At 40.9% G+C, this 19,330-nt stretch overlaps 2 protein-coding genes and 2 long non-coding RNA genes across 7 annotated transcripts; 1 reads left to right on the top strand and 3 right to left on the bottom strand.

Moving 5' to 3' along the window:
* Nucleotides 1-100: 100 nt before the first annotated feature.
* sytl3 (synaptotagmin-like 3) lies at nt 101-12,636 on the bottom strand. 2 transcript variants are annotated; one of them, XM_086018492.1, is made up of 13 exons: nt 12,557-12,636; nt 5,475-5,695; nt 5,106-5,321; nt 4,342-4,409; nt 4,202-4,253; nt 4,055-4,121; nt 3,902-3,974; nt 3,539-3,657; nt 3,259-3,381; nt 2,535-2,704; nt 2,354-2,450; nt 1,929-2,099; nt 101-1,793 (listed from the first exon to the last, which is right to left on the bottom strand). In XM_086018492.1, the coding sequence occupies exons 2-13, from the start codon at nt 5,570-5,572 to the stop codon at nt 1,791-1,793; spliced, it is 1,257 nt and encodes a 418-aa protein (XP_085874618.1). In that variant the 5' UTR covers nt 5,573-5,695; nt 12,557-12,636; the 3' UTR covers nt 101-1,790. The 2 variants fall into 2 exon arrangements, with proteins under 2 accessions (XP_085874618.1, XP_085874619.1); XM_086018493.1 differs by lacking the exon at nt 12,557-12,636 and adding an exon at nt 7,255-7,357.
* LOC147128070 (uncharacterized) lies at nt 8,222-17,898 on the top strand. 3 transcript variants are annotated; one of them, XM_086018495.1, is made up of 10 exons: nt 8,223-8,704; nt 10,778-10,834; nt 12,581-12,668; nt 14,037-14,342; nt 14,504-14,545; nt 14,818-14,959; nt 15,051-15,157; nt 15,242-15,340; nt 15,424-15,473; nt 15,758-17,898. In XM_086018495.1, the coding sequence occupies exons 3-6, from the start codon at nt 12,581-12,583 to the stop codon at nt 14,829-14,831; spliced, it is 450 nt and encodes a 149-aa protein (XP_085874621.1). In that variant the 5' UTR covers nt 8,223-8,704; nt 10,778-10,834; the 3' UTR covers nt 14,832-14,959; nt 15,051-15,157; nt 15,242-15,340; nt 15,424-15,473; nt 15,758-17,898. The 3 variants fall into 3 exon arrangements, 2 of the variants coding, with proteins under 2 accessions (XP_085874622.1, XP_085874621.1); XR_015083800.1 differs by having other exon boundaries at nt 8,225-8,704; nt 14,032-14,342; XM_086018496.1 differs by lacking the exons at nt 15,242-15,340; nt 15,424-15,473; nt 15,758-17,898 and having other exon boundaries at nt 8,222-8,704; nt 14,818-14,958; nt 15,049-15,063.
* LOC147128071 (uncharacterized) lies at nt 13,998-15,022 on the bottom strand. Its single transcript, XR_015083801.1, has 5 exons — nt 14,841-15,022; nt 14,674-14,737; nt 14,468-14,594; nt 14,316-14,379; nt 13,998-14,237 (listed from the first exon to the last, which is right to left on the bottom strand). It is a non-coding gene; the product is annotated as an uncharacterized LOC147128071 (long non-coding RNA).
* Nucleotides 17,814-19,279, bottom strand: LOC147128072 (uncharacterized). The gene is made up of 2 exons (XR_015083802.1): nt 19,078-19,279; nt 17,814-18,026 (listed from the first exon to the last, which is right to left on the bottom strand). It is a non-coding gene; the product is annotated as an uncharacterized LOC147128072 (long non-coding RNA).
* Between the last annotated feature and the right edge of the window lie 51 nt (nt 19,280-19,330).

The following is a 19,330-nucleotide window of genomic DNA, read 5'->3' on the forward strand; positions in this document are numbered from 1 at the left end:
TCACCTTGACAGTCGCCAACAACAACTGTAACGGAAACCTCTCTGTATTTGAGACGTATTGCCAATAAAAACGAAAAAAAAAAAACATGATTACGACTAGTGGGTTTTTTTGATGATGAAACTTTAATGGTAATTAACAATAAACAAAATAGCAATCAACGGAAATCCAAATCAGGACTAAATTTCTGAAGCATACCTTGAAACAAAGATGAATCACAACTTGTACTTTACAACACAATACAATTTTATTTCTATAGCGCATTTCTATAGCGCATTTCTATAGCGATTGCATGACATCACCACTCCTGCAAGAATATGTTTTGTGCTCTTTGTAGAAACCAGAGATTGAATGTCTTTCACACGCTCGGAGAGAAAGGAGGCCTCTTTGTGTGGCAGGAGTTGTACACCTGCACAATCACTGACAATCAGTGAAAAAGCGTTTTCAGAAGTCACTACAATGCTCTTACCTTTTTAACTCATTCACTGCCATTGACGTATTTGTTTGTCTTTTCACAATCCCAGAATTTTTTTTATTCTTCAAATTTCTTCAAACGTTAGAGTAAAAGTGGGTCGGAAAATGTCTGGCAGTGAATGAGTTTAATATACAGTGAATGGCAGTAACTGTAGAGAGTCGACATACAGACTGTAGGACCGTTTGTTGTTCAAATGTAAGCTCATGGAACCAGATGCCAAAGTAAAATCAAAAAGTGTGATATAACACAAAAATATAACAAAAAAAATGCAACATCTAACTAAAATGTGAATGAACTTCCAGAATAAATTACATGTGTATTAATATGAATGCAAAAAAAAAAAAGAGTTAAGTTAGATCATTTGCACCAGAATCTGTACACATGGTTAATCACTAACAAATCCATGACAACATTTTTGGATGAAAAGATTGAGAAGTTTAAAAAAAAAAATTGTGATGAACTAAAACAGGAAAAAAGCAAATGTGGAAGCGATGTTTGGTGGCCACGTGTATCCACGCCAACGTCTTCCACAATCAGTCACACACCTAAACGCACACACACAAACAGGTGTATTAACACACCCTGTTTCCTATTTAACATTCACACTCCTAGTACATTCATAAACACACACAAGACGCACAGAAGAACAGAACATACAAAACACACCCAGCAGGCCAGCGCCCACTGGTATGCACAAAAGAAGATACGCCCATGAGCACAGTGGAGTGGATTTGCACTTTGAAGCACGTGGTTGCACCAATATGTCACACACTATTTTTTCATCCATCGAAATTACCATGTACTACTTTATCAAACATTATCATTTTGTCTACGTTTCCCCTCTTCCCTAGTTTGTTGTTGATTTATAAGATATTAACTCATTCACTGCCATTGACGAATTTACTTGTCTTTTCAGTCCAGCCATTCAGTCCCAGGAATTTTTTTTTTTTCAAACGTTAGAGTGAAAGAGGGTCTGAGAATGTCTGGCAGTGAATGAGTTAATTATTTTAACTTTTTTTATTTCAATAAGTTCACACATTAGTTTTTTGTTTTTTTTCAATTTTCCGAAGCACTTAACCTCACTCGCCAGCCCATCGCAGGGCAAATGGACAAACAACATCATAGATTCATAATTGATCATTTTTCTCAAACAATAGTTAATCATTTACATTTGAATGATTGGATGGATGGATGCAAATGCAAATATGAATAAAAAAACAAGTCATGGCGGAGCAGTTATTCACTGACTGATGAAACCGGACTGAAATCTGGACAGCAGGTCTCCTCCATTGAGCTCCACATCGTCTCCCTCTGGATTTACTAAATTGGGGAGAAATGCAAGTCATCATGGACTGAAGAAGGTGTCCCATTTTTTTTTTTATATTAACATCTTCCCATTTCTGTGACTATAGTAATGCATGAATTTTATTTACTAAATGTTATGTGTGCTTTTACCCGCGGACACAGCGGGTACCAGTTGAAGCGCTGGAAGTCTTTGTCTTCCAGTTGAAAACCATCCAGCGGGAGGAGGACCTCGCCCAGAAAAACTTTCCTGTACATGGATCCTGAATGCCACACGGAGGCCTCCAGTCTTTTTCCAGTCAGCAGGTGGCGCTCTATGTGATACTGTTCAAAGCCACATGAGGTTAGTCCAGCCAACTAAAGGTATAATTACAAAGCAGCCTGTTTATAGACTTGTAGTCTTAAAAAAAAAGTGATAGGAATGAAGTTTTGATGTTACCACAAAAAAATGACAATATTATGAGAAGAAAAAGCCACTTTAATGACATTAAAAAAAAAAGGACCTAAAACCTAAGTGATAATGTTACAAAAATAAAATAGATTAGGAGGGACAAAATCTTGCAGCCTTAATGCCTTACTTGAAAAAGTTCATTATAAACGGGATGGATGGTGTGTCTCTTGACTGCCGTCTTGCGTTTGTCGCTCTTGGGTGGCATTATGTAGAGTTTGACGTACCTGCGTGTGGACATCGTGCAATATTTGATCCGTTTGGACTCAAGCACCAAAATAGACAGCAGAAGTATCCTGATCGATCCTTACGGGTTACAGTTCTTCTTCCCGATGTCTTCGTGGGGGAGGTTCCGACACGCTCCGACTGTGATCTCCAGACAGGACGTGTTGGTGTGGTAGGCCAGCGCCAGCTCCATGTCGCCGCCGGCACTGACGCCCTCAAGCAGGCTGCACTCGGTGCTGATGCTGCTGTGGCTGCCCTGAGGGGTGAAAAAAAAACTTCCATTTTAGAATAAAGGAGCAATCAACCCAAACATTTTTTTTCAAGAATAAGTTTTATGCAAGCCCACTAGTTGAAACACAGCATTCTGATTAATATTGTGTTTGTGGAAGATGAGCAAAGCAGCAAAATCCACCATTTTGTAATTTCTGTCGACTGAAAATGACATCACAACTACTCAGGCTCAGGTAACGACCAGTCACGACTCAAGTTTCAGAAACAGGTCAGCCGTGATTGGTCGTTACCTGAGCCCTGAGTAGTTGTGATGTCATTTTCAGTCGACAGAAGTGACAAAATAGCCGCCCCCATAGATGGCTAAAAACAGGTGGATTAAGTGCTATTCCACAAACGCAATATTTATAAGAATGCCTTGTTTCAACTAGTGGGCTGGCATAGAACATATTCTTGAAAAAAATATGTTTGGGTTGACTTCCACTTTAAAGCACAAATTATATTTACAAATCCACTTATTATCAAAATGACACAAGTGGTGATGAAATGCTAAGCTAGCCTCATGTGTTAGCTTGTACCCACTCGCTTTCCATTACAATTTTCCGAACTATTGGAGCTTTCTTCTTCTGCTCCACTGGAGCAGCCTTCCTGGTCACTGTCTTTGCTTCTCTTGAACAGGTTGGGAAGACTTGGGCCTTGGTAGAGCTGATCGGAACATTTTTAAAGGTTAGTGGGCAAGAGTAAATCATAAAAGTAGGCTAACCATAGTCTATTCTGTAATAGCAGCCAGAACAGCTTCCTCATGATTGAACTTTTTACATTGTGTCAACGTTAAATTCATTTGACACACTTACTGACTTACTTTGACAGATTTGCTGATGTCTGTGTCAGAGAGGCTCTTCTGGATGCTGTAGTACAAATGTCCGCCGCGGTCGACGTTCATCAGGTTTACCGCGACATTGTTTTGAGATGAAGAAATCCCTAAAAACAAGAGCATTTTTTTTTTTTGCTGTCACAGGATTTTGCGCAACACTATTGCTGTCACACCTGATGCAAGTTTGGCCTCAATGCGGTGACAAATTTCCTTAGCTGTTAGTAGCGGTTAGCTGATTAGTATCATGAGGAAGTGTCACATTTTTAAAAAAGAAAGAAAAAAAAAAATGTTGACTATACCGATGTGGTCACTTCAGATGTTGAATTCTGCAGATTTTAACTCATGACTTACTTTGAACATTATTGGTGAATGAAAACAGAAGATCCTCCACAGATTTGGTGAGAACGCCAGAAATGATGGAATTCTGATGACATACGCACAAAGTTATGAACACACGTACGTATAATTTGCATTTGAACTGAATGAGTTAAGCATGTGCGTTACCCCTGATCTGCTCACAAAGTCGAATCCCGTGTCGGCTGACGGAGTTGGTGGCACAATTGCTATGTAACTGCGCAAAAGAATAGAAAGACGTATAAAAGTGTTCAAAACAATGCAAATGGATGCCCACACAGAGAGTGAGTTAAATACCTCATCACATTGTGGGTCTTTAACAGTTTCTCCCCAACTGTCTCATATTGGGCTGCGAAGCAAGCAAGGGCAATCAGTTGAAAACATAATGCATCCATTCCATTGTAAATTCCGTGCTTGATTTATTAGCATAAACAAACCTCTTATAGCAGGAAATTTATTTGTCATTTCCTCCAAAAACCAGTCTCCAGATCGAATCTTGACTTCTCTGGGAAGGGAGAACAACCAAGCAAAACAAGCAGTTGAAACAAGGCATTCTGATAAATATTGCGTTTTTGGAATAAGAGGTAATCCACTTGTTTTAGCCATCTCTGGGGGCGGCCATTTTGTCACTTTTGTCGACTGAAAATGACATCACAACTGCTCAGGGCAGTCACCCGTTTTCTGAAACTGAGCCGTGATTGGTCGTTACCTGAGCCCTGAGTAGCTGTGATGTAATTTTCAGTCGACAAAAATGACAAAATGGCTGCCTCCTGAGAAGGCTAAAAACGGGTGGATTTTGTCACTTAACCACAAACGCAATATTAATCAGAATGCCGTGTTTCAACTAGTGGGCCTGCTGGGAACATATACTTGAAGAAAAATATGTTTGGATTGACTTCCCCTTTAAGAGTGTCGTTGCATCAGTGTGTTGAAATAGTTATTATTTGAAGTATTTTTGGAATATATGCAAAGCTTCCGTTTTTGTTTTTTTTTTCGTGCAAATGGAATGAAACAGCTTCTATTTGATGACCTGTTGGTGGTTTACAGTGGTTAGCGAAGCAACCCGTAGCTTCATGCATTGTGGTTAAGATTTTATTAAAGGACTAAATCATTCAAATGAAGCCACTGCTAGCTGAAGTGAAATGTCACTGTCATCAGATGAATCGGACGGAGCCAGTGCCTCATGCCTCAGGCCGTCTACCTGTAAGCGTAGCAGACGGTGCACTTCCACGCCACGCCTCTCACATGCATGCGGCAATCCCCGCAGATTCGGTGACTGCACCCGCGGCAGATGGCGCCCGTGTTGAAGAACTTTCCAAGCGGCCTTTGGCAGCGCGCGCACATCCGCTCGCCGTACTCCTTGGAGTAACTCTTTACCCCTCTCCTTCGAAGCTCCTGGAGCTGCAATTTCATCCTCCTGCGGTGGCAATTATATCGATCCACTCATTTTCTATTTGCCGTAACGGGAGAACATTCAAATTGTGTTTTGAAACTATATTTTAGTGAGAAAATCTTCTCTCATGCAAAACTGTGGCACAATAGTACCAGAAAGTAGTTTCAAATCATTCACCTGATCCTGTCTTCTTCCACTATACGCAAGAGTTTGTCTCTCCGAAGGACTTCCAAGATCCTCTCCCTTTCCAGAACTTGAAGCAAACTCAAATCCATCTTCAAATGAGAGTCTCCAGTCACTCAGCCGCCTCGCCGCTCCTCCTGATGATGTGTCGCTGTTCCCGCTCCGCGCCGGATCCTGAACGCCTCTTAAAACTCGTCGTCATCTGGAGCTGAAAGCTTCAACAAGTGCGCATGTAAAGGTTACCTTCACTGTTCTCCATGTCAGAACCAGATCGACTCCCGAAGCCGATAGCGATACCCTGCTACTGTTTTCCACTTGGACGCGTAAACGACATATTCCCCTCGAAATACAAAAGTCGTTTTCTAGGATATCATTTTGATGAGAGACCTACAAGTCTTTCTTTGGTCGCGCAGATCGATGAACTCAGGATTACTTTCACTATCCATTTCGACTCATTGTCAGCCTCCCTTTCAATCACTTTCAATTCACTTTCTCCTGGTAGTCAGAGCACATCTGCAAATCAAAGCAAATGCCAAACTTTGCATTATCGATGGCTTTGTAGTTCGGGCTTATTTTCAATGGAAAACCATCTCTACTTTCATGTTTAGTGTAATGATACGCGAGTGACGTGGTTGCTTATTCATCTGAGCGCACCTCTGTAACGGAACAAAATCATTTCCCCTCCTGTGAATTGAAATGATGCAGCCGAAGTGAACAGCAAGATAGAAGAGTGGACTTTCCACTTTGGGGTTAGAATACAAATTCTCTCGGGGCTACCGAAAGCCCACTAAAATGCAACAAAAATGACAATTATGATAAGTCAATCTTATTCATACATCCACTAGGGAATAAAAGGCAAGCTGCTATACTTGTCAGTAATTATCATTAGTATGTGATTTATACGTTGCACATTTTACGGGGGTTAACTTCTTTTTACACTTGCGTAAAATAATACATCCTGTCCCGTGTCCCTTGAACTTCCGGTTATGTAATTTACTTTGGAAAATTATTATGTTTTTACGACCAATAATGTATCTTTCTTTCCTCAGCTAGCTATGCAAGGGATATATGGTGACGGGCAAAACAATGAAATGGTCTTCCACTAGATGGCGGAAGATACAACTATCGTGTGTAGTCACCTGTTGCTATAATCAAAATCCATTCCAAATGAATGTTTATTCTTTAAGCTGGATTCTAAACTAAATTCTCACACCAACACAAACTACTATAATGTTGGAGATGCTACGTGCTAAGGAGTGATTATGTGGCCTCGTATTTCTGGCGGGTCGTCTGAGCAGCCCACTGGAGCAGTAACGGTAAATTGACTGTAGTCGAAAATAAACTTCACCTCATGCTTGGGTATGAGATAGCTGACGTATTTCCTAACCATCAGCTGAGTTTCCTGAAAGCCCCCACTTGCCAGCCCTGAAAGAAGCCACAATGACAACCGCAGTCCAAATGAAAGCAAACTCTCACGGTTGTCTTCTCAGGCTTGGTTGCACAACCCCTCGGAGACATGCCTTGACATGACGTTTTTGAAGAAAAGTTTGCGGAGGAAATCCAAAAGGCAAGTGGCATAGTCCTTTTCATAATGTGAATGAGGAAACACAAGGAAGAAGAAAGTTCATATACCGTAGCTTGACAGCCAGAACGATGTCAAGAAAAAGATGATCATCGGGCTCTGTCAAACTAGACTAGACACTCCCCCTCAAATGTGGAATAATTGTCATTAACAAAAAAAAAAATTAAATGGTTACAAACTACAAGTGCTTACCTTCTGGCTCAGCGGACCCCAGAAGTCAGTGTGGAGATGTGGTTGCTACCTTCATACACATTTTCCTTCCTTTTTTTTTTGTTCTTGCACTGCTGCAATCTGTGATGAATGCTTCCTGGGTGTGTTTTCCTTCAGCCAATTTGAGAGTGCGCAACATGTTTTGGGGTGAGGTTCTGGTGTGGGAGCATATTGCCATCACAGGCTCACACAAATGCAAATATAGTGCAAGCGATGGGCAAGTATCGATGCCAGGTGTCGGTATCGGCTGATACCTGCCTTATTTCAAGGTATCGGGTATTTGTGAAGGATGCCGATACCAGCCAAGATACTTAATTGAAATGTATCATACTCATCAGTAGTATTGGCACTTGATATCTGTATCGGTGAGAACTCAAAAGTTAATACTTGTATTGGTATCAGTCTGAAAAACAAAGTGGTATCAAACATCCCGAGCATATGCATATACGCACTTACTTAATAGAATGTGGAAATGACTTCAGCCAGGAAGTGTTTTCAATTAAATCAATAGGAAAAATCTACTGTGGTTCCATCATTTTTCCAATATCGATTGACTGTTTTGGTTGGATTATTGAAATTTGATGGGGCTCCTTGCTGGTGTGACCGGTTTAGAGCGTCTTGTTTGTCGCAGAGCAAAAAAGCCCCGGGATGACCCGGTGGGATTCATTTTCTTGGAGCAAACATGCAGTTATGTGTAGACATTAGAAAGATGTTCAATGAAGTTGCATTCATTCTTCCAGGTAGTAGTACAAGTAATAGATTTAACAGCTGTCTGTTGAGTGACGCATGATTTCAGCACATTCAGCGGCCACGCCCACACCATTTGAGAGCAGAGTGAGTGTCTTGACTTTTGACTATTTTATGATTTTATATATATAGATATTTTATGATGTTTGGAAGCAGATATTAAAAATGGGAATTCGACTGGTGATTTGATTTTCATTTTTAAAATAGAAACACCAAAATTGAAATAGTTAGATTTTCTCATTTGTTTTCAGGATCAAGTAAGGAAAGGTCCAATAACAGTTTGATTTTCCATTTTCATTTATACAATCAAAATAGAATATAGCACGGGCACAGATCCGTGTCTCTTTTGGTCATTGGATATTATGTTTGGAAGCAGATATGAAAAATGAGAACATTTTAACTTTAATTGTATCGTATATCTGTTTTAGATTCCCGGACGTTGTCACCGAAAGTCAGTCGTACACATTCTTTGACCTACGGTAGACAAATAACGTCATGGGATAGCATTGCTTGCCAAATGCCTTTGCGATCTCCTGTCCACTCGGTGGCGATATGCACTAAGCAGACGTAACCCGCCAAAAACAAGACGAAGAAGAAGCAGCTGCAGAAAAAGAGGAAGAAGATGAAGAATGTACACATCCGGCTCTATGACCAGGTTTTCCAGTGACTGGCAGCTGTGTTTTCAGTGAGTAATTTAAACATTTTTAAACTGTCTATTTGCAATTTATATACAAATGTATATTTTTACACTATTTAGGAATATAATTACGACGCTGAGGCATTCTAGTTTGTTTATTGTTACTCGCTACGTCACTGGAAGCTCGCTAGCTATCGTAAAACAATATCAACAGAAGTGGCTGTCAGCTTGCACGCCCACAAGTCGAACTCCGCTGTCAATCAAAAGTCAATCAAGGAAAACATTTGACTTGAATGTTGTTTTGTATGTTTTCCACCCCAGAGCTGATGTCCACAATGGAAGAATGATGGCTTGATATATGGGGAGAGATTTGTCTCAAAATTATTCACACAAACGCATCCGTGATTTTCACGTGTTTTTCAAATCCATAAATATTTGTGATTTTCACAAATGTATTTCACTTAAATAACTAAATATTTATGTTTATGAATTGAAAGATTTAGTTGCACCAAAATGTGCTTTTCAGAACCACAAATATATTCGTGATTTTCACTTTATTTTTTATTTTTATTTTTTTAATCATGACATATCGTGTAAGTATTTAATTCTGCGTGTGAGATGTCGAATGTGCGTTTGTGGATCAGCAGGCACGCCGTTTCAAGATGTTCTCTTACGCGCACACAAACAAGTGTGCGGAAAGGTCATCCCTACTCATTCCGCTATAGGCAGTGTTGATGTTTCCATTCAACGGGAATGCGCTATACCCCGTTTTTTTTTTGTTTAAAACTTCGAAATTGAAAAACGGAAAGCTTATATTTTATGTGTTTATTTGACACAATTCGGGAAACAAAATACGACCGTAATTTGTTTAGCCCAAGCTTGTTTTGCCTTGACATGAAGACGTTCTTCTTCGCCTTCTCTTTGTCCGCTGCCCTGCGGCGTCAATTTGACAGCAGAAGAATGCCTTACTTGTACAAGAAACATCCAAATCGCCTGTTTTATTTTTCCCCCATTTTTCAATTCTGTAGCGAAAATTAGAAAATGATTTGTTTCATTTCGTTTTTTTGAACGAATATTGACAGAACACGTTTTCTTAATTTTTTTTTTTTTTTACTACCCGTTTTGTCAAGAAAAAAACCCAACTAATGAACAAATGACGTTGGAGACAGAGACACTGCCTTCCAGCGGACTGAAGAGGGATGGCCTTTAAAACACATGCGAATGTTGACACCAGAGTGGATTTTTACTCGCGTATACCATCCGACTCCCACAGGGGAAAAAAAATCCTAGTCCCAGACCAGGTGAAAGTGACTTCGATCCCGCCCCGCCCCGCTCAGCATATCTCCCATTCACTTACCGCTCCCTATTTTAGAGGTCTGATGCATGAAATAAAGTTGCATTTTCCTCATACATGTTCATCATTTTTTAACATCTTAGAACAATTGAACAGGAAAATATTTAACTTTCGGGGTAGTTTAACATATCATAGACTAAAGTTTGACATCCCAACCAATAGAATGAAAGATCGAAGTGTGACATAGGCCTATGTCATTTTGATTTTTGTAGTTATTAACATTTTAATGCATTGATGCACTTATTTCTGTACGAGTGTGAAGTGCTCGACTGTGTTTGGACGCATCTCGAGTCTCGGCGAGTGTCGTCGATGTTTAATGTGACGTTCCCGTGAGCATCCGTTTGAACCATGCAGCGATCGCAGCTAGTTAAGTTGGACGGCCGTTAACGTGGCAAAGTAAACACCCAGACTCGAATATCCCGCGAGGACCGATTTACCATGACGCGCGTCACACGGGCTTATTTTGCCTTGTGCGCACAGTGCGACAGACGGACACAGTTGGAGCGCCTTTGCTGTTTGCGCGATTGAAATGTCAGCCTCCAGTGTGGGAATATATTAGAAAACATGACGTTTGTATCAAAAAGAAATGCGGTTGTCCGCTGAGCTACAACGCACATTCGACAATCCATACGCAGAGTCATGATAAATGCACACACAACATTAAAAAAAAAACATGTGAAACTCAACAATATATTTGTGGATCTGAAAAACACGTGAACATCGCGAATGCATTTGTGTGACTAATTTTGAGTCACATCTCTCCCCAGGTTCACCTGCTGCTGGTCGTCTACCTGCACATCTCACCATCAACATATTCTTCAAAGGTACTGCATGCTGCTTGTTCCTTCCGTTTACTTATGTTGTAGCATTATGCCTCTGGTGGTTCGAGAGGGTCAAAACATTAGGGACACCGGCACAGTCTAATGACACCCAATGTTGTTATTTTATACATATACTTTTAGTTTAAATCGTGGCTGTGAAAAAAAGCAAGTAGCAAGTTATGGTTAAATAAAATTAATGACAAATCAAAAACTGAAATAAAATACAAATATTTTTACAAAAATGAAAATAGTGATTGCAGTGAATAAAAGTCATTAAATAGATAAGCCATTATAGAAATGTAAATAAATGTAAAAACTCAAAATAAAAACACCTTTGAATTATTAAGAATGTCATGACGTATCTAAATTGATCCTGGAAAAAAAAAATAGTTCTGTCAAGCGATTAATTTATTTGAAGTAATTAATGCAAAATTTAACATAAATCGTAATCACATTTTTTCAACTATAATTTTATATGAAGCTTGTAACTGATGTTTACTTTAGCTAAATCTTGGAATTAAAAAGTAGAGTATATTTCGATTCAGAGGCTGTTCAAAAACCTTTCTTTGGTCCTTGAATATGATTCATTGAGTATGTGGGGATGGAGCCTTTTCTTTTTCTTCTTCCTTGGCTTTGGAATGACCTTCCATTCAATGTCAGGCAAGCCCCCTCTCTGTCCATTTTTAAAACCTGTTTGAAGACACATTTCTAGTCTTTGACTTTTGATCCGAGTGAGACTGACACTTTTCTGCTGCTTTCTGGTGTCTACTGTAAACAGGAATTTGTGTTTTAATTTATTGCGTTCACTTGTTATATGATTGCTATTGTAATGTAAAGTGCTTTGTCACAGCTGCCACTGTTATGAAATGCGCTATATAAATAAAGTCGAATGGTAAAGAATACAACTGTTGAACGATACGCCAAAGACATATTTTGGATTTCTCCAATGAGCAACTATTTAAAATAAAACTACATAGAAGTCCATCTTTGTCTGTCTTTGTGCCAGTGACTCTCCTCTTTAGTTTGTCTGCTTTGTGAGCAGAGGTCAGCTGCCACAGGATTGAAATAAAACTGAGTTCATTTTTTTTTTTTTCACGCTTTATGAAATTCAAATTGATCTCCGGAATGAACGCTTTAATTTTCACAGCCCTAATTTGAGTCAAAAATTTTATTAATGGACAATTTAATCTGCTATTTCCCCAATTAATAATTTTACATTCTAATGCAAATGATTATTTGGGCCACAGGGAAAAAGAACAAACAAAAATGTGGAATCTGTAAACTTGACAAGTTTTCTACTTTTGATAAAAGTTGTAGATTTTGGAAATGTAAAGTAATATACTTAATGTAGTGTTGTAAAATGACAAGGGGAGGTAAAGGAATGTTACCGAGGGGATCAGATTGCTGCCTGTTGGAGTAGCTTTAATTTTTGTGAATGTTTGAACAATATTAAACTACTCTTAACACATGGGCGGAGCGTTTTCAGTTGGAGGACTTTGAGGCCCTGCTTGACCAGTTGATTGAAAGGCGCATGAGTAGCTCATTGGATGTCAGGTGTGGAGAGAAATGCTTGCACCAACTGATTGCTCACACAGATGCATGACGTGTGTGGGCACACATTTGCAAATGTTAAGTCAAACTATACCACCCTATTTTACTCATAAGATGACTTGAATCTTGAAATAGACAATTTAAAACTTTTATGTACAGAAGAGTGTTACTTACTGCCTTTATTTTCTGCCTGACCAGATGGACGGAGGAGGCTTCGTGCTCAACGGTGCAGCCGATGGACTTGTGGGACATGCGGAAGGGAAGGCCAAGCTGCATTTGGACCGCTGTGAGTATTGAGCAGTGTCGTGTGCTTGACGAGCTCATGTGTGATGTCACATCGCACCACAAGGTGGACGTGAGTGCACTGAACTTCAACTTCTGTTTCATGCACTGCCACACCATCTTCAGACACTTCTGGGCATATTTTTGAATGACAATGATGTGGGCCAAGTTAGTTAAAAAATAATGTCATGTTAAAAAAAAAAAGTCTATTTTTGACTAATTTGGCTCACATCAGTGCCATTTAAAATCATGTCCAGCAGTGTGTGATGATGGTGTTGTGCTGTGCACTTAGTTTTTGTCCCAGTGCGCTCACGTCCCCCTTTGGTGCCATCGCCAAAGTGTGTGCACGTCATTTGAAGTAAGTGACATCACGCATGAGCGCGTCAAGCAGGCAACACTTAAGCTGCTTTCATCGTGGATGTCTGTGTGTGCAACTTGAGTTAGCTCACACAAACATTGACTGGTGAAATGCTTTCAAATGGTCATGTTAGCTTCTCTGTCCAATAAATAGTTCAAGTTGAATTGCAGTCTTTGTGTTTTATTGGTAAATCTGCCCTCATTTGAAGCCTTTCATGCGTGTCGGTTGCTGCAGTGGAAAACTATTCCAAAGGCCGCTTGAAGTCTTGAGGTGAGAGTTGCACGTCAGTCTCGACTACTGTGGACACAAGTGTCACATTACTACTCCTGTTTGTCTCCTCACGACTCAAAACTTGAGCAATTTTTAAATTCATCGAGCTTTGGGTCGTGTGAGATTGAGGGGAATAGTAAAAGACTTGTGTCTCATGTAGTGACTGAAGTGCAACTTTGACCTGAAGACTCAAAAGTGCCTTCCCAAAACCTATCTGCTGCTAGGACCGCCCCTAACTCCGCCCAATTTTGAACCCACCAATCACGGTGCGGCTCGAATTTGCATAGCCAATCAGATTGCAGTAATTTGCATAGCCACGCCCACTTTTGCAAATCCGACCAATCACAGCGCTTCAAATTTGCATAACCACGCCCACTTCCAGCTCCACCAATCACAGCGCTTCTAATTTGCATAGTCCCACCCACTCTTCAACCAATCACTGCCTTTTATCCGCATTGCTCCACCCACTTCCAGACCCATCAGCGAATCAGAAGGCCTCATTCCAGCCTTGCCGCACCCACTTTTGAAAAAAAAAAAAAACTGGGGAAAAAAAATTTGGAAAAAAAAAAATTTGAAAAAAAAAACTGGAAAAAAAAACGGGAAAAAAAATTTGAAAAAATGTTTTAGGTTTTTTTTTTTTTTGGTTACTTTGCTTTAAGCAAGTTTTTTGTATTGTGTGTGTAAGAATGAAGTTAAGAGCATAAGTGTTATTTGTAATCAAGCTTTATTTCTTTTGCAGAGTAGACAATCGCAAACAAACAAGTTACAAGTTGGATGACAGTGTGCTCGGCCAGCAAGAAGATGACAAAGTTGCAAGTCGGATGACAGTCTGCTCGTTGCCAAGTGCTGAAGTGGTCGGCCAGCGAGAAGACAAAGTTGCAAGTCTGATGAGTCTGCTGGTTGCGAAGTGGTCGGCCAGCGAGAAGAACTTTGGCAAGTGTGGACCTAAGACAAGAAAAACATCTGTGAGTCAAAAGTTAAGTCAACGTCTGGTGCAGAAGATGTTTGGGGCTGGAAACCTACCAGCGATCAGGACTCAAGTCTTCACAGGTGCGTTATGATGGAAGATGCTCTTGTTCCTTGCTGCCTAGAAAGGGGACAAAACAAAAGTATTGGGTCAGAAAAGTTGGCACAAGGATTGTGCAGTGAAAAAAAAAAAAAATTCAAGAGCTTACCGTCCAAATGTAAATGTCTCCCATTTTTTTTCTCAGGCTGTCTCCAAGTTTGGCTTCAGCACCTCGTGGATGAGCAAGGTAGGCAAACGTGTTGCTGGTCTCGGCTGTGAGCAGGTACTCGAACGTGCTGCACACAAGAACAAAATCATTCAACTTTGTCAAGACAACTGGAACATGCTACTGAAATGAAATGTTCCATTTCTTACCAGCAGAGGATTCAACTTTTGACTTTGAGTTAGGTTGTAGTTCGTAGCACTCCAGTGGCGCCATCTGCAGGACAAGGAACATGTGAGAAAACAATTGTATTACCAACCTGACATGCTGTGATGTTTTACTGTACGCTTCTGCAGGAGCTCCTCTTTGATGCAGTCACCTGGAACATCCTGGCAAGCTTCATGACGTGCACCGTTCAGGTTGACATGTAAAGACCGTCTCCTCGTCTCTGCATGGTGAAGTCGTCTGTTGGCCAGCGTGTGGACCTAAAGACAAAAAGTTAACTCAAACAATTATGGCATCAGCAACATGCCATGAATGTACAGTGTTTCATTTTTAGTTGACTTTCGGATGTTTTGATTCACTGTAGACTGGAACCTTCCACTGCAGCAGCTGGTTGAGCTCCTGAAACTCTGGACTGGTGCAGAGTCTTCTCCCAGATGGACAAACCACGGACCAGACAAGCTGCTTTTTTTAGTACGTTTATTTGCATGTCGTAATATTGAAAATTTAGGCATTTTTGAGGACCTTCCACATTTACGGAGAATTTTCTTTGCCCAGCAGGCGGAAGAGTCGCTGGCGGCACTCTTACTGGAAGCTGCAGTGCATGCCAAGTCCAAGAAGAAGCAGGAGAGTGTTCTTTTGTAGCCTCTTGAACCGGTCAGCAAGTTGATCATTGCGCCACCTAGAATAACAAAAAGCAGTCAAGTACTTTGATTCATCAAGTTTGTCTTTTGCAACAGGGCCAAACCTTGTTGAAGAGGAGCTCGACTTCACAAGTTGATCCATGCTGGTCAGGTTCTTCAGCGCAACCTTGTGGAACAGGATTGAAGATCCTGTTCCTTGTGAGTCGCTGGCCTGTCAGTTTTGCATTGCGCCCACCTGCAACACACCCGCTTCAAATCAGCAAGCTCTTTAGGAGCCTCATCATTTGAACCAGGTGTGTCGCAACAGGGAGAAAGCGGCCGTCAAGGAACAGGATTGGAGAGCCCTGATTAGTGACTTTCCTGCAACTTTGGCAAAACTGCAGAGGAAAAAAAAAATGCTCACTTGATACACCGCCATCTTGTTTCACAGCTCTCAATGAAGCTCTGGGATTACTGCAGTAAAAGAGGGGGAGGACAAACAAAAAGCAGAAGTTTGGCTGGGACACTGCTGGAAAGTCCCATCAGGTCTCCTGAGCCTCCTTCGGTGACATCCAGAATCCTGGCTGGTGCTTCTTCCTGGAGTGATACTGCAGCAAACATTAAAGTTGACATTGAGCCACAGTTTGGCTGTAGCCGCAGGTGCTTCCACTCAATCGGCAGGTAAACGAGCTCCCCAGAAGCTGCTTGAGTGGAAGCACCTGTGGCGCAAGTCAAACTGTGGCTGGGTTTTCACTAACTGGACCTTGATTTGACACACCTTTGTTGATTGAGAAGATCGCAGGAGGCCCCTCGGTCAGCTCAAGCTGAAATAATTAGTCAAACATTTGCACATTTATAAAGAGTGTGTATTTTACCTGGGAGGAGAGCAGAGCTGGACGCCTCTTCAACAGCACTGTGGCCTGAAAGAAAGGAACGTAAGCATTCGACTTTGAAATACTCAGCCTGACATTTTGGTTGACATGCAAAAGTCTCATGACGCAGTGTCCCAAAAAGACAGGACGTCAGCCATTTTAAGGGTCATGTGGGCCATTCTGTTTAAGAACTCAGCCTGAAGACAGAAATAAGAATCAACACACAGATACTTGATTTAGTCTGTTTAATAATGACATCTTGTATATAAAAAACACAATTTGTTGTGTGCCAATTTGCTGTCAGCCTGGTCGTTGTTTGAGAATCCTGCCTGTGAACAGAAACGATAGATAATATACTTGATTTATTCAGTTTAATCGTGAAGTGTTGTCTACTTACCTTCGGCAAAACGGCACTTGTGTCCAGATGCTGGAAAAGGTAGGAGCAAACGCTTCGTTAGTCACACAAAGTAGCTGCATTATTGTTGAATAAACATCAACTTAACCATAAATATTTAAAGTATATACGTTGCAAAAACGCGTTTTGGTGCAATTTAAAGTCGTAGGAAGCGTTAATTACCAACGCTCGGGCAAACGCTTTAGCTTGCCATGTTAGCAAGGCGTGAGCACGCCAAAAGTGATTCCTAAATTCAAAGTGAGCAAAAGCAGTGAGTTTTAAGAGGCTATCAAAGATTGAGCACTCACCTTATAAATTTTCCATAATCTTTTGCAGGAGATGTGTGCAGAGCAGAAGGTGGACGAGGACGACGGGAGGCTGTCAGCGACCTGAGAAAGAATGACTGTCTCGCTTTCCCCGACTTAAATAGGTTTCCGGTGATGACGTCACTTCCAGAAAAAAAAAATAAAAACGTATTTTACGCAGAAAACAAAGTAATCGACGCTGGTAAAGAAGTTGTGTTACATTGAAAATGCGGGAGCGATGTAATAGAAGCATTGTCATAAATGCTGGTCGGGGCTCGAACTCGGTTTGCCTACACATGAAGCTGCGGAGGCTACCACTTGACTACCACACAGTTGCAGCCGTATGCCCTCTTAGTAGTATATATCACATATTCGGACAAATTGGAAAAGCGAATGTGTAAATTAATGCATACATACAACCACCCGAGCTGTGTCAGAAGATCTGACATGGTCGAATGGTTAGTGTCAAAGTTTGGGCCTCAGGAGACCCGAGTTCGATTCTTGCTGTGTCCTCCATTTAATTTGTGATTGGAGGAAAGAGTAAGGATCGAACCCGGGTCTCCAGAACACCAAGCCACTTCTTATACCACTCGGCCACCTTGATGGAGAAATTCCGAATTTTTTTTGTGTATTTATCGGATTGTAGTCAACAGTTTAAAACAAGTGCGGTCTTCCAAACATCCATCTATCCAGCCATTACCCGAGCCGCTTATCCTCAGTTACATGAAAAAAGGAAATGTAATTGGGGAGATGGTATCCCTCTGAAGTGGTTACTTACACCACTGACATTCCACGTGGACTGTGTGATGACACTCAAACCTAACAAATAACACCCACCCGCCAGTGTTTACTACCACTAACTTCATGATGTCATCCATCAGGAGAGAGTCAACTTGGTTTGAAATTGAAGACGAACATGACAAAGAGGCAGTGTAGTTTATTGTTACGTTGCTTTATTGGTGATCGTGAAGAAAGTGCTTGAATAAAACACACGTGTCTTCTTGTCTGCTTCAGTCACAAACAGTTCGTGTTTTAATTTCAAGATGCTTTGTCGATAAAGGCAACTCTGCTGGGAGGCTGAGAAGCGTCTTGTCTCGGTTGGGGGGAGTGAATGGGTCGCTACTGGTCCGACGGGTCTGTCACCTTCACCTGCAACACACAACGAAACATGATTAAATCAAATTTAACAATAACTATGAATACTATTGGGGAGAAAAATGGGAAGACTTTCCGAGCCAGCCCCCCCCCCCAAAGTATTAAGTGTCATCGGGAATATACACCACCGCTCCAAAACCACCACCACCAAACCAAATTTGCCAGCGTGCGCATGAAAAAGATTAACGAGAATAAACAGCAACCAAGCCACCAAAATGCATGTGTACATCTCAACCTGTGCCCACATAAATCTCTTAAAATTTCAAAACAAATCGCTTCACTATTGTCTGAACATTAAGCGTTTTCCTCTTTGAGTGCGCACCTATATGGAGAAGAAAATGGTAATGTCCATAAAATCTCAAATATTGGTGCGATCCTTTTGATATTGACAAAACAAGTCTTAAACTCCTGCCAGACCGAATCTGCTTCTGTTAGCGACGAAAAGGTTTCGTTAGCCTTCTGAAAATCATGACAAACCAGGGTTTTGACGCCCATCCAAAAGAAAAGCGATCGACGAAAAAACTGTCCACTTCTTGTTAGCTGTTGCCATGGTTACAAGGCACGCACATCGCAGTGGTTTAGCATTTTGAAGATAGCTTCACATTTAAACGCTGATGTGTTGTCCTTTCCGTGTCCTCGTTAATAGTTATCACAGAAGAAGATAAGTATACAATACCCTGAACTGCTCCCTGTGTGCTGTTTAAATGTTTATACTTTGCCGTAACATCGGTGCTAATTTTGTTTAGCATGTCTGCCTTTTAATGTATGGTAGCATTAAGCTAGCGGACGTTCGTTGTTTAATCACCTGTTTTACATGCCAGTGTTGCATAGAACAATAGCTTGGAGTGACAAACAACTTGAAGAACGTTTGCCTCTTACTTGTAAAAGTGGTTGAAAAGTGCTCTGCCCTGAGATCATCTTGAATGTAGTAGCTCGATGAGAACATGTTAAATTAATTTGCCTGAATTTAGATGACTACCCTTTGACCATTGTACACAGACTTGTGTATTGTAAATGCATATCATCGACATGATCGATATCATACCTCGGGTCAGTAATCCAGTCTTCCCGTTGACGTTTCTAAGGGTCCAAATATCCAATCTCACGCAATTTCCCAGACACTCACCTGCCTAACTAAAGTCTAAGTGTACTTCTCCATCGCTACAAATGGTTAAAATTAACTTAAAACGTGTTGTCGCGTAAACTATCAAAATATTTTCACTCACTCGTTGCATTTGCAAATGCCAAGCACGCCCCCCCGCATGGGATTGTGGGATATACTACTATTTTTTTTTTGC

This window comes from Filicampus tigris, chromosome 20 (genome assembly GCF_054856515.1).
Source record: "Filicampus tigris isolate MCC_2025a chromosome 20, RoL_Ftig_1.0, whole genome shotgun sequence".
NCBI lineage: Eukaryota > Metazoa > Chordata > Actinopteri > Syngnathiformes > Syngnathidae > Filicampus > Filicampus tigris.